The 12,419-nt window shown below is 36.1% G+C and overlaps 1 protein-coding gene across 2 annotated transcripts; it reads left to right on the top strand.

Annotated features, from left to right (window-relative positions):
* The first annotated feature begins 3,020 nt into the window (after positions 1-3,020).
* Positions 3,021-10,084, top strand: LOC128251061 (zinc finger protein 85-like). Of its 2 annotated transcripts, none has more exons than XM_052977388.1 (2): positions 3,021-3,513; positions 5,649-10,084. In XM_052977388.1, exon 2 carries the CDS (start codon positions 5,991-5,993, stop codon positions 7,245-7,247), a length of 1,257 nt encoding a protein of 418 aa, XP_052833348.1. In that variant the 5' UTR covers positions 3,021-3,513; positions 5,649-5,990; the 3' UTR covers positions 7,248-10,084. The 2 variants fall into 2 exon arrangements, with proteins under 2 accessions (XP_052833348.1, XP_052833349.1); XM_052977389.1 differs by lacking the exon at positions 3,021-3,513 and adding an exon at positions 3,585-4,258.
* The last annotated feature ends 2,335 nt before the right edge of the window (positions 10,085-12,419 follow it).

The following is a 12,419-nucleotide window of genomic DNA, read 5'->3' as shown; positions in this document are numbered from 1 at the left end:
TGAAAGAATGTTTGTTTTTTTAATGTCATGCAGTTATGGACAATAACCTCGTTTATCTTTTATTTGTTTCAGTTATTAGACTGTGGCCATGCTGGAGCATTTCCTTGAAAAATTTTTAGTTGAATGAATTAACTCCAGTACTTTTTTTAAGTCTGGTACTTGTTCTCTCAAATATCTTTTGCCAAAGCGCTACGTAACGGGGGATGCAAACACATCAACACTGGTTGTCAAGTGGTGGTGGTGGGAACAAATAAACAGGAGGACACACACACACACACACATACGACGGGCTTCTTTCACTTTCCATATACTAAATCCACTCACAGGACTTTGGTCAACCCAGGACTATAGTAGAAGACACTTGCTCAAGGTGCCATGCAGTGAGACCGAACCTAGAACCATGTTGATGGGAAGCAAGCTTCTTATAACATAGCCACACCTGCATCTGACAGAAACAGTTTGTTTTAATGGACTGATGACTGATTTACTGCTTTTCTAATGATGAGGGTGATAAGAAGTATTAGAGCATTTGCCTTTTGAAAACCTAAACCTATTCAACCAAAAGGGCTCTTGTGATAATCATTGAAAGTTGTTTTGTTTTTTTCAAATTCTGATAGTCAAGTGCAGAAAGCTCTCATCTAGAGAGAAACTTGGCATCAGATGTTCAGTTGTCAAAGGGAGACATGAATGTTATGAGCCTCTTATACTATGGTGATAGCATTGTTCTGAGTCCAGATAGGATGTAATTTGTTTGTATTGGCTTAAAGGAATGCTGCAATAACAACCTGCCTGATGCATTACTAGTTTTAAATAGTGAGACTTCTTGTGTAAGCAAGCCAACTTCCATTACTGAATACCTACAGAAATGTTGGTACTTTTCTATTATCAACAACCATTTTTTTTTTCAATTTCTAAAGGAATTGGAGGTCAAAAATGTATAGGATTAGACGTTTGGGTAAAAAATTCTTTGACAGAAAGAAACACTCACTCAATTCCTTCTCTATGAGGTAGTGATAGACATTCTGAAAGTCTCCTGATCAATTATTACACCTGTCTCAAAGTGTAATAGTTTATTTACCAATCTTTCAGTTAATATTAAAAACCGGTTGTCTACAATAGGAAAGCACAGAACGAGTAATATATTCTGCATTTTTGACTAAGTAAAAAATATTATTTACACGATCTTCATCATCATTGTTTAATGTCTGCTTTCCATGCTGGCATGGGTTGAATGGTTTGACAGCAGCTGGCCAGATGAAAGACTACACCAGATTACTGTGTTTGTTTTGGCATAATTTTGTGGTTGGATGCCGTCCCTAACACCAGCTACCCCACATAGTGGACTGAATGCTTTTTATATGGCACCAACACAAGCAAGGTCAGTTTTGGCATGGTTTTTACACCTAGATGTCCTTCCAAATGCCAACCACTTTACAGTGTGGACACGATGTTTTTTTATGACACTAGCACTGGCAGGGTCACCAAGTAACTTGCAGGACAAGTAATCTTTGAGAGGGGAGAGGGCATTGGAGGAGGTGATCTTGTGTCAGTTGATGAAAGGTTAGGGTGTGACAAGGTGACAGATAGGCAGAAACAGGTGTCTTGCTATAGAGGAGGAACATGGTTACCTGGCCAGAGGGAGAAAGAAGTAACAAGAAAGGACAGAAACAGGTGTGTTGATGTAAAGGGGATACTTGGTTACCTAGCCAGAGGGAAGAGCAAGAGAAAGGGAGAGAGCAAGGGTGATCAAGAATGAGGGCAGAATCAGGTGTACTGTTGTAGAGGAGATACATGGCTATCCAATCAGAGGGAAGAGCAAAGAAAAGAGAGAGAGTGGGAGATAGCAAGAGAGAGTAGGAGAGAGATGGTGGTGATGTGCCAAGGTATACTCAAAAGGAACAGGGGGCAGAGCATAGATGGGATGGTAGAGTAAGGAAGAGAGCGAAGGCATGTCTTCAAGGTACAGAGGTCATGATATACATGGCCAGGTATTGTCAAGAAGGAAATAAATGCGTTAAAATCACAATAACATGTTCAGAACACTATTTCAGAAAATTATCACCGTTCTCTTTCAGCATACAAAAGACAAATCTAGGCGGACAGAATGAGTAAGAGAAAGTATGGTTAAATTCTTTCTTCAATTCTCCAGAATTAAATTTGAAAGAAGATCTATACACATCAATATCCATTCTTAGAGATCAGAAATGCAACAAAAATTTTAAATATTTAGTTGAAATGAAGGAGGGTCATGGAAAATGGCACATGGTATGAAACTATATGAAGCCATAAGCTCGACTAAGTTTAAAAGCTCTTCATAAAATAGTCTCCATATCTTCTTCATGATCTGCTGGAGAGGATCTCTTCCCAATACATTTACACATCAAGGAATTAAAGAGAAGAAATCATTGGAATCGGTCATTACTCATTTTGCCCCGATTTAGACAGTTTTGGAGAAAATTGAAAATTATCAAATAAGACATTAGTGTGGGAAAAAATTGATTTGGAATCGAACAAAGAAAAGAATTTTGACAGCTAAACAGCAAAAATTGTCCAGATATTTTATTAGCACCCTCAATTACAATTAGGCGAAAGTTGAAGAAAAATTTCTTGAAAAAAAATGTGTTTCAAACTTTATCAACTTCAACAATAACAACAGCAACTATGCCGTTTACTTTTTCACCCAAAGACGATGCTATACGACGAAATGGTGTTGCAATATAATGGTTGAACATAAATAAAGAGAAAATAACAAGAAATCAAGGGTCTCTTAGATTAATGGTTCAGAGCACTCAGCTGCAATTTGAGAGGTACAGGGGTCGATTCTTTGTAGAGACTTTTTTTTTTATCAAGGCTGTACCCCAGATTGGTCACTGAAGTAAAAGATCAATATGCCCTCCACCACTACCTCCTCTAGTCGAAATTAAAAATAATCCAAAAAACAACAATACGCATGCGTATTTATAAAATCAAGAACAACAACTCTTACGACATCCCTTTTCTTTTTAATTGATTGTCGTCTGTAACACTGTATTTCGCGACGTGGTTAACTACAAATTGTGTTACAAGGTAGGATCTCTTGATATCAAATATAACATGATGTAACCAATACAGAATGTCGCCAGAGCAACAATTAAAAAGACATCTGACATTGGTACTTTGATATTGAGGGGGGTTGAAATGGAAAGAGGAAGTGACGTCATGTAGCAGGGACGGAAGCGACGCGCTGAAAGGGATAGAATTTTGGGCAGTCGAAGCAAGAGTTCGATGGCCGGAACGTGAATCCCTCATGTTCTTCATCAGTGTCCCGACGCAACTTGGAATAGGAAGTCATTATCCGAAATAAGTCAGACTATTTTTTCGTTCATCAACTTCTATCACAAGCGATTTCGGTGAATAGTAGAACATAAAGTTAAGAATTAGTAGTGAAATAATAAGGCTGTTTGATATATGTATCTACACTCACACACACACACGTGTAAAACAAGATGGAAAAAAAGTACTCGAATATTAAAGGTAGAGTGATATACTTTTTATCGAAGCTGCAAAAGTGTCACAGAACTGTTACTTAGAGTTTTGAAAAATCAGCTGCCCTATCAAAATTTAAATGCTTATTCGTGTATTTGAATTATATGTAACATAACGTATTACATGTACAATTACGATCTTGCTTCTATCTAGACATCAAAGGAAATGACTACTATTCCTTTCAAACTTGGCTTTTGTAACCTGGACATCAATATTTTGAAACTGACTTATTTTTTATTACATTTCATACAGATTCAGCACTGAGTTGCTGAAGCAGAAAATTGCTATAGCAAATATTCTGCTTAATGTGACAGATATGCTTGTCAGTTGCTTGACCTTAACCACTTGAGCATGTTCTTTAGTGGCTGACAGTATGTCCGTCTCTGATCATCAGCAGGAGTAGTGAGGGAGCATTGTAGCCATGTGTTGAGAGGGATTCTTTGGGGGTTTGAATAAATATAACAAAAGCAAAGTTTGAAGGAAATATTAACCATTTTTTCATACTTTATAGGGCTAAGCAAATAGGAAATAACAATTGCTACAAAAGGACAAAAATCATGTTATACAGTGTTATCTATCAATCTGGTGGGCACACAAGCCAAATTGACCACATTCTCACCAGAAAATAAGATAAATATTTGTGAATTTAAAAGTTCTTCCTAATTGAAAATGATGATGGAGATAGACTTATAACATAGAGAAATGGAAGTTGTTTTGGGACAACCTACTGAAGGTAATGAATGAAATTTGTTGCTGGTACCAATCTCCAACCAGACTAAAGTGACATGTTGTGGAACAGTAAGGTAGATAGAACCATAAAAGCAAAGGGGGCGAGCTGACAGAATCGTTAGCACGCCGGGCGAAATGCTTAGCGGTATTTCGTCTGCCGCTACGTTCTGAGTTCAAATTCCGCTGAGGTCGACTTTGCCTTTCATCCTTTCGGGGGCGATTAAATAAGTACCAGTTACGCACTGGGGATCGATATAATTGACTTAATCCATTTGTTTGTCCTTGTCTGTTCCCTCTGTGTGTAGCCCCTTGTGGGCAGTAACGAAATAAGAACCATAAAAGCAAAATGACAGCCTTGGAAAGGCAAGAAAAATGGAGGCAGCAATGACTTGTAACAGATAACCAGAGGAAAAACTTGGCAACAGGTTTACATAGCAAAAAGAGAAGCAAACAGTAAGAAGTATTCCAATGTTCTGCAGCATGAGGATCAGAGCAGCAAGTAGCTCTGGATCTGTCTATCATAGGATCAGGAGGTTGTGGGTGATAGTGGACTTGCACTGAGTAATTCTGGAAAGAAAGAGGCATGGAAATGTTACTATGAAAAGCTTAAGTGTGGAGAATGCTCAAGAGAAAGTGAATCTTCTCAACATGGATCCAATAGCTTTCCTAGTTGACTGCAGTTTAATAGCCAAAGCAATTAAGAAATGAAAGTTAGGAACCCTACCCCAGAAGGAACTACTGCTGAGATGTGTAAAATAATTGGAGTAGGACATCGCTTAGTCATGTGTATAATTAATCAAGTTGACTAATCATAGTTAATGACTGGAGTGGCAGCATTCTGTTCAGTGCACTGCTTAATAATAATAATCCTTTCTATTATAGGCTCAAGGCCTGAAATTTGTGGGGAGGGAGCCAGTTGATTAGATCAACCCTAGTATTTAACTGGCACTTAATTTATTGACCCCGAAAGGATGAAAGGCAAAGTTGACCTTGGCAGAATTTGAACTCAGAACATAGCGATGGGTGAAATACTGCTAAGTATTTTGTCCAGTGTGCTAACGATTCCGCCAGCTCACTGCCTTAATAATAATAATAATAATAATAATAATAATAATAATAATAATAATAATGTAATATAAAGAGTCAAATGTTTTGATGAGTGACTTTTGGCCAACCCTGTATAATGTAACACAGTATTAAAGTGTTGCTGTACTCTTAACTTCAAATAAGGTTATATAATGTAATTTTAACAAATATATAATTTAATTTCAGTAGTTCAGGTCAGGGTTTATATCTGTTGTTTATCATGACAGAAATGTTGTAAAATTTCTATTGTTAGGTCTCAATGTTTGCAGTTTTCTCTATAGTTTATGTCGTTTCTCTCTTATTTCCAGATAACATTGGACTCAAAGGATATTTTTTACCATCAGTTATGAAGACTAAAGGAAAATATACACAGCTGACATAACTATGTTCATATAAATCTTTTTACAATCCCTATGAAATATTTTCTCTGACTGGTGTTATTAGCAAAATATTTCTGTTTCACTGTCTGGAAAATGTATAAAATGATCTTGAATTTTATTTGAACTTAGATTACAAAAGAATTTTCAGCATCTTCAGGTATGTGGAAATATACAGAATAAATATTTGTTGGAAACAGGATTATAAGTTGAAAGGGAGAAAAAAAGAAAAAGCATCTGATAGAAATATCTGGATATATCAGTGAAAGAAAAATGGAATTATTTGAGGAAAATGATAAATGTAAATATCAGACTGAAAGGATTGATTTTATTGGTGAGTTAAAAGATGTTGAAAAATCATCATACTACTGTGATATCTGTAGCAGATCATTCACTCACAAAGGTAATCTTACTACTCACAGACGTATTCATACAGGAGAGAAGCCATATGACTGTGGCATCTGTGGTAAATCATTCTCTCAGAAAATTAGCTTAACTACACACAAAAACACTCATACAGGAGAGAAGCAATATTACTGTGATATCTGTGGTAAATCATTCTCTCAAAATAACCACTTAGTTACACATAAACAGACACATACGAAAGAGAAACCATATCAGTGTGATATCTGTGGTAGATCATTCTCTCAAAAAATTAGTTTAAATATACATAAACAGACTCATACAGGAGAGAAACCATATCACTGTGATGTCTGTGGGAAAGCATTCTCTGATAAAAATACCTTAACTACACACAAACGTATTCATACAGGAGAGAAGCCATATCACTGTGACATCTGTGGTCAATCATTCTCTGTAGGTAGTACTTTGATTATACACAAACGTTTTCATACAGGCGAGAAACCGTATCACTGTGATATCTGTAGCAAGTCGTTCTCTCAGAATACTCACTTAACTACTCACAAGCACACTCACACAGGAGAGAAGCCATATTACTGTGATGTCTGTGGTAAATCATTCTCTGCAAGTAGTAACTTATCTAAACACAAACACATTCACACTGGAAAGAAACCATATCAGTGTGATATCTGTGGCAAATCATTCTCTCAGGTTGCTAACTTAATTACTCACAAATATGTACATACTGGAGAGAAGCCATATCAGTGTAATATCTGCAGCAAATCATTCTCTCAGACTGGTAGTTTAACTAAACACAAACACATTCATTCATTAGAGAAGCCATATCATTGTGATATCTGTGGTAAATCATTCTCTGAACGTAGTAACTTAAATGCACACAAACATACTCATACAGGAGAGAAACCATATGACTGTGATATCTGTGGCAAATCATTTTCTGTTAATAGTACCTTAACTACACATAAACGTATTCATACAGGAGAGAGGCCATATCACTGTAATATCTGTGGTAAATCATTCTCTCAAAATAATCACTTAACTGCACACAAACACACACATACAGGAGAGAAACCGTATCACTGTGATTTCTGTGGTAAATTATTCTCTGCAAGTAGTAATTTAACTAAACACAAGAACATTCATACATGAGAGAAACCAAATGAACAATGGTATTTCTGGTTCATCATTCTCTAATAGAAGTAATTAAACCAATGCTCTCTTAGAAGAAAGAAGGCTGGTCATTTTGATACTGTAACTGCACCTGTGTAATCATACAGAAGAATAATTGTATCACTGATAAAAGTCATTCTCTAAAAGAAATATATAAAAATAAATGTATTCATACTGGGAAGCAAAAACAATGTGTGGCAACAGTCTACTAACAGCATTTTTATGCAGCTTTATCTACATTGGGAACACAACTTAACATTCTGATACCTTTATTAAAGGACATTATTTCAGAATCCTCATGTATATTTCCCTCTAGCATTTCCTGAAGTAGGAAAAAATGCTGATTTAATTGACAACGTGGATAAATAGATGAGAAATGTACTCTCATATAACAATGATAACATCACTGCACAGTAATTATGTTAGAAATGATATATATGACGACAATCTTATAACACGCTTTTTTATACAGTCACAGCTATATCAACATCAGGAATATTCTGATGTTTTTCAGAATTCTCATATATTTCCCCCTCTAATACAGTATTTCTCAACCTATTTTACCCATGGATCCCATTATAACTTTAAGGGAAAATGCCCCACTGGTTGTTGGGGAAAAAAACAACTTTATTTTAATATTTTATCCCAATTTTTTAATACAAAAGAATCTACCGGTAACTCTTTATTAAGTACTGAGTACGAGAAAAAAGTATATTATTGACTAATAAAAGAAAAGTGAATCATTCTAATGAGAACCTTGTGCTTTGTGACAACAGCACCATGCTCCACCACAATTTTCCCAGGCCCCACTGGTGGGGCATATGCCCCATGTTTGGAATCACTGCCGTAACATATTTCCTGAAATAGGAAAAGATATTGATTTATTTGACATTGTGGCTGAATAGATGAGAAACATATTCTCATATAACAACAATGACATCACTGCACAGTTATTATGTTAGAAATGATGTGTGTATGACACAGAGGTAGTGTGTCCCTTTTTCAAGGCCTGGCTGCCCCTTGCTAGATTTTATAATCATCAGGCAGCAAGCTGGCAGAATTGTTGGCACCCTGGGCGAAATGGTTAACAGAATTTTGTTTGTTTTTACATTCTTTCTTCAAATTCTGCTGCAGTTGACTTTGTCTTTCATCCTTTTAGGTCAACATATTAAGTACCAGTGAAACACTGGGGTCGATGTAATTGACTAGTCTCCTCCCCCAAAATTTCAAATCCTTGTGCCTTAGAAGAAAGGATTATTATTATTATATTTTTAAAAAGATTGACGTAACTCTTTACTAAAGAAACTACCAGTAACTCTTCTATTAAGTACTGCCAGTGGTAAAATTGATAATTGAAGACTGGGCTTCTCTTCGTATTGTGTATTTACCTTCATGAAGAGTTATGTCAATCCTTTTAAAATATCAAAATTAAGTAGATTGAGATTATTGCTTTTATGTTACACCAAATAAGAATTGGAACATTTAGAAATTGTGGAATAAAAATTACAGCTTTTGCATTTTATTCCTTCTTACAGTTGGCTTGTCAGCTCCATTAGTTTCTCTAGACTCCAGTGTTGAACTCAATCCTGGGCCAATGGATTTTGTGCCATTCAAATACGAATCACAAAATGGGAAATTGACATTTCTATCAATTAAAAAAAACTTAATTGTTTTTGTGCTAAAATCAAATGCCATTTATCATTTCTGGATACATGCAGATGGGAACAGATTTTACCTGAAGGTCTTACATCAAATATTCCAGTGTGCATCACAGCCTGATTGCTTCAAAAGTTTAAATTGATTGGAGAGAGCAATTCATTCCATATAATGGAAGCTGTTTACCACTATCATTCAAAATTAATATCATTTGGTGCAGTCATTAAGAAGACTTTGAGTGTCCTTGAACAGGTATGGTCTAAAATTTGTTTCAGCTATTTGCTTAATTGTCTGATGAACTTTGAAAAAATGGAAATTTTGTCCCTGAAGACAAAAATTGAAAAGAAGCTGAAAAAACTGATTTCCCATTTCTCTGACCCAATGGACAAGGGAACATTTTAGTTGAAAACATTTGCTTTGAAATATGTCATTTTTGTTTTCAGGACAAATGTTATGTGACACACTTATTGACGCTGGGTTGAAAATCATAGCAGAAAATTTTCCTGAAATTCCTATACGATCGACCATTTTTTCTCACATGGAATTTCTAACATAGTGTCCACACTGCACATTGTTCATTCATCACACCAGGAACAATCATTTTGTTTTGTCAACCAACTTTTTCAGAGATATCTATGCTTATGACCGTTTGAACTTACCTGTATCACAGGAACTAACAGCACAGATAACAATGCTGTACTTCCCATGTCCTTTTGCCCTGGCATACACATTTGAACTTGTCATTGGAAACTCTCCAGAGAAGTTTTTATTTGATCAGTCAGAAATGCGAGCACATTTAAGATTTTGCCTTGAGAACATTAAATTTGTTCCTTTCCTGAAAGTAAAGGTTTTTCAAATGCCAACAAAAACCAAAGAAGTCACTCCCTTTCTATCACCCACCCTAAAAGTTGACTTCTCACATAAACATTCACAACAATTTTTATCACCCAATAGATTATATCGTTCAAACCAATAAAATATCCATTGCACTCTTCATATTGTCTGTTGTTATTAATTTTGTTCATCATGTACAAATACGTGTGTATTCATCTTGTTAGATGTGTTTTTACTTTACATGAGCACTTAAGTGGTTTTTGAGTCCTGACAGCTGTTTGAAATTTGTTTTATAAAACAGCAGGAATCTAATGAAAGTAAGACTGAAAAATACTTGCCTCCAAAAATCTGTCACACTAGAGAATAAATTGGTTACAAATTTATCTAAACTAAAACTTTCACCAGACAATACCCCTGTCTTAGAGCTTAGACTGAGTTTCTGCTGAAGCACTAAGAATTTCTACAATGCCTTCATAACGAAATTCGAGATAGTTACTGAAGACATTCAAATCCCTACTTGGTCATGAACTAATACTCTGGTTACAGTTCATTGATGATGTCTTTTTTGTCTGGGAATGATCATGAAATATTTTAATTGACTTCTTGCATTTCAGTGACTGTTATGCTAAAAACTATGGCTTTATGTCCTACATAAAATTTACATCTAGTTTTTCAAAAACCAGTGTTGAGTTTCTGGAGGCAGAATCGTGACAGTTATTTTGCCAGCCCATGTCATCTTACGTTTACTTCCACCACTGCTCTGATCATCCACATCATATAATTCGGTCAAATCTGAAATCCCAATTTTTGAAGATAAAATGGATTTGTACTGACATAGAGGATTACTGGAAACTTGCAAATGATTTTGTACACCATTATGTCAAATGCAGTTACCGTGAATCATGGTTAAAGGAAATTGTAAATGACATAGCTAAAATTAGTAAGGAAAGTCACTGGGCACTGAAATGATGTCAGGCACAATAACAGTAGTTCGACAGAACTTGCTGAATATTTTACATTAAACAGCTGCAATTTTGAAAAAGACTTCAAAGTGCATATTCTCAGAAAATATTTTGAATCTACTACACTTTCAGTACTCAAAATGTATGAGAAGAAATATGTTTGCAGGTTATTAACATCATGCCCTGGAGGGATGAATAAAATGACGGGAATTTCATAATATTTACAAAATATTCTTTTCCTTTTTCCAGTTGTAAAATTGATAACTAAAGACTGTGTGTCATTTTTCATTTTAAACTCAATAACGACAAGCAAGCTGTTGAAATATCGTTTAAACCAATAAAATATCCATTGCACTCTTCATATTGTCTGTTGTTATTAATTTTGTTCATCATGTACAAATACGTGTGTATTCATCTTGTTAGATGTGTTTTTACTTTACATGAGCACTTAAGTGGTTTTTGAGTCCTGACAGCTGTTTGAAATTTGTTTTATAAAACAGGGCAAATATGTCTCACCTCAAGTGGTGTGTTTGCATCCCCATAACTTATGAGTTTGGCAAAAGAGACCAATAGAATAAGTACAAGGCTTACAAAGAATAAGTCAAATGAGTGAAACAGAAGAATAAAGACTTACAATCTTGATGTTCTGTTCTGTTCAATAGAATTGATTAAATATATGTTGACTTCAGAAGGCATATTGAGAAGTTCTGAGTAAAGCTCCACCAAAGCATTTTTGAGTAGACACGTTATCTTTATATAAAGTGTTGAACCTTCTCTTGAGCACACAAGTGCAATTTTTGGTGATTCCAGTCCAAAGATCTCCTTTATAAAAGTGTATAACCTTATAGAGTCTTTGCTACTGGCTGCTGTGTTTGCAGCACACCATTTTTGTATCACCAATTATCTTTCATTGTTCTCAAATTATTTTGTATGATAGATTTTAGGTTTTTGTATTTTACATTTGCTACAGTAGTGAGGTGACAACTGGGTCACTTACTGGTCTCGACTTGTGACAGGGTGTTACACTTGCTGGGGAGGTTGGGACACTTGCTAGGTCAGGCCTGTGACAGGTTGGACACTCGCTGGGCCCAGCCTGTGGCAGGTTGTGTCACTGGGCTAGGCCTGATCACTTTTGGATCCTAAGCCCTTTTGCCATTTACATTAAGTTTTTGCTCTTTATAAGGGAACACCAACCACTTGGTGATGTTATAAACCTAGCAAGTGAAAGAGAAGTACTTGTGCCAATAGAATATTTTATGTGATGGCAGCTTGTAAAGCACCAACTCCACTTTTTTTTGATCAACAATTTTCAGTGTAACGTTTAAAATGAAAAGACCAATGCTCTAAAATCTACAGGTTTTGAATTTAGAGATTTCGTTCTCTGTGTGCCCAGCATCACCTTCCTGGCGCTTGTGCTGGTGGCACGTGTAAAGACATTCGAGCGAGATTGTTGCCAGTGCCACTGGACTGGCTCCTGTGCAGGTGGCACATAAAATACACCATTTTGTGCGTGGCCATTGCCAGTACCGCCTGACTGGCCTTCGTGCCGGTGGCACGTAAAAGCACCCACTACACTCTCGGAGTGGTTGGCATTAGGAAGGGCATCCAGCTGTAGAAACTCTGCCAAATCAGATTGGAGCCTGGTGTAGCCATCTGGTTCACCAGTCCTCAGTCAAATCGTCCAACCCATGTTAGCATG

The sequence above is a fragment of the Octopus bimaculoides genome, chromosome 28 (assembly GCF_001194135.2).
Source record: "Octopus bimaculoides isolate UCB-OBI-ISO-001 chromosome 28, ASM119413v2, whole genome shotgun sequence".
In the NCBI taxonomy this organism is placed as follows: Eukaryota; Metazoa; Mollusca; class Cephalopoda; order Octopoda; family Octopodidae; genus Octopus; species Octopus bimaculoides.
Note: the sequence above shows the minus strand (reverse complement) of the source record. Positions and strands in the feature narration are given on the sequence as shown.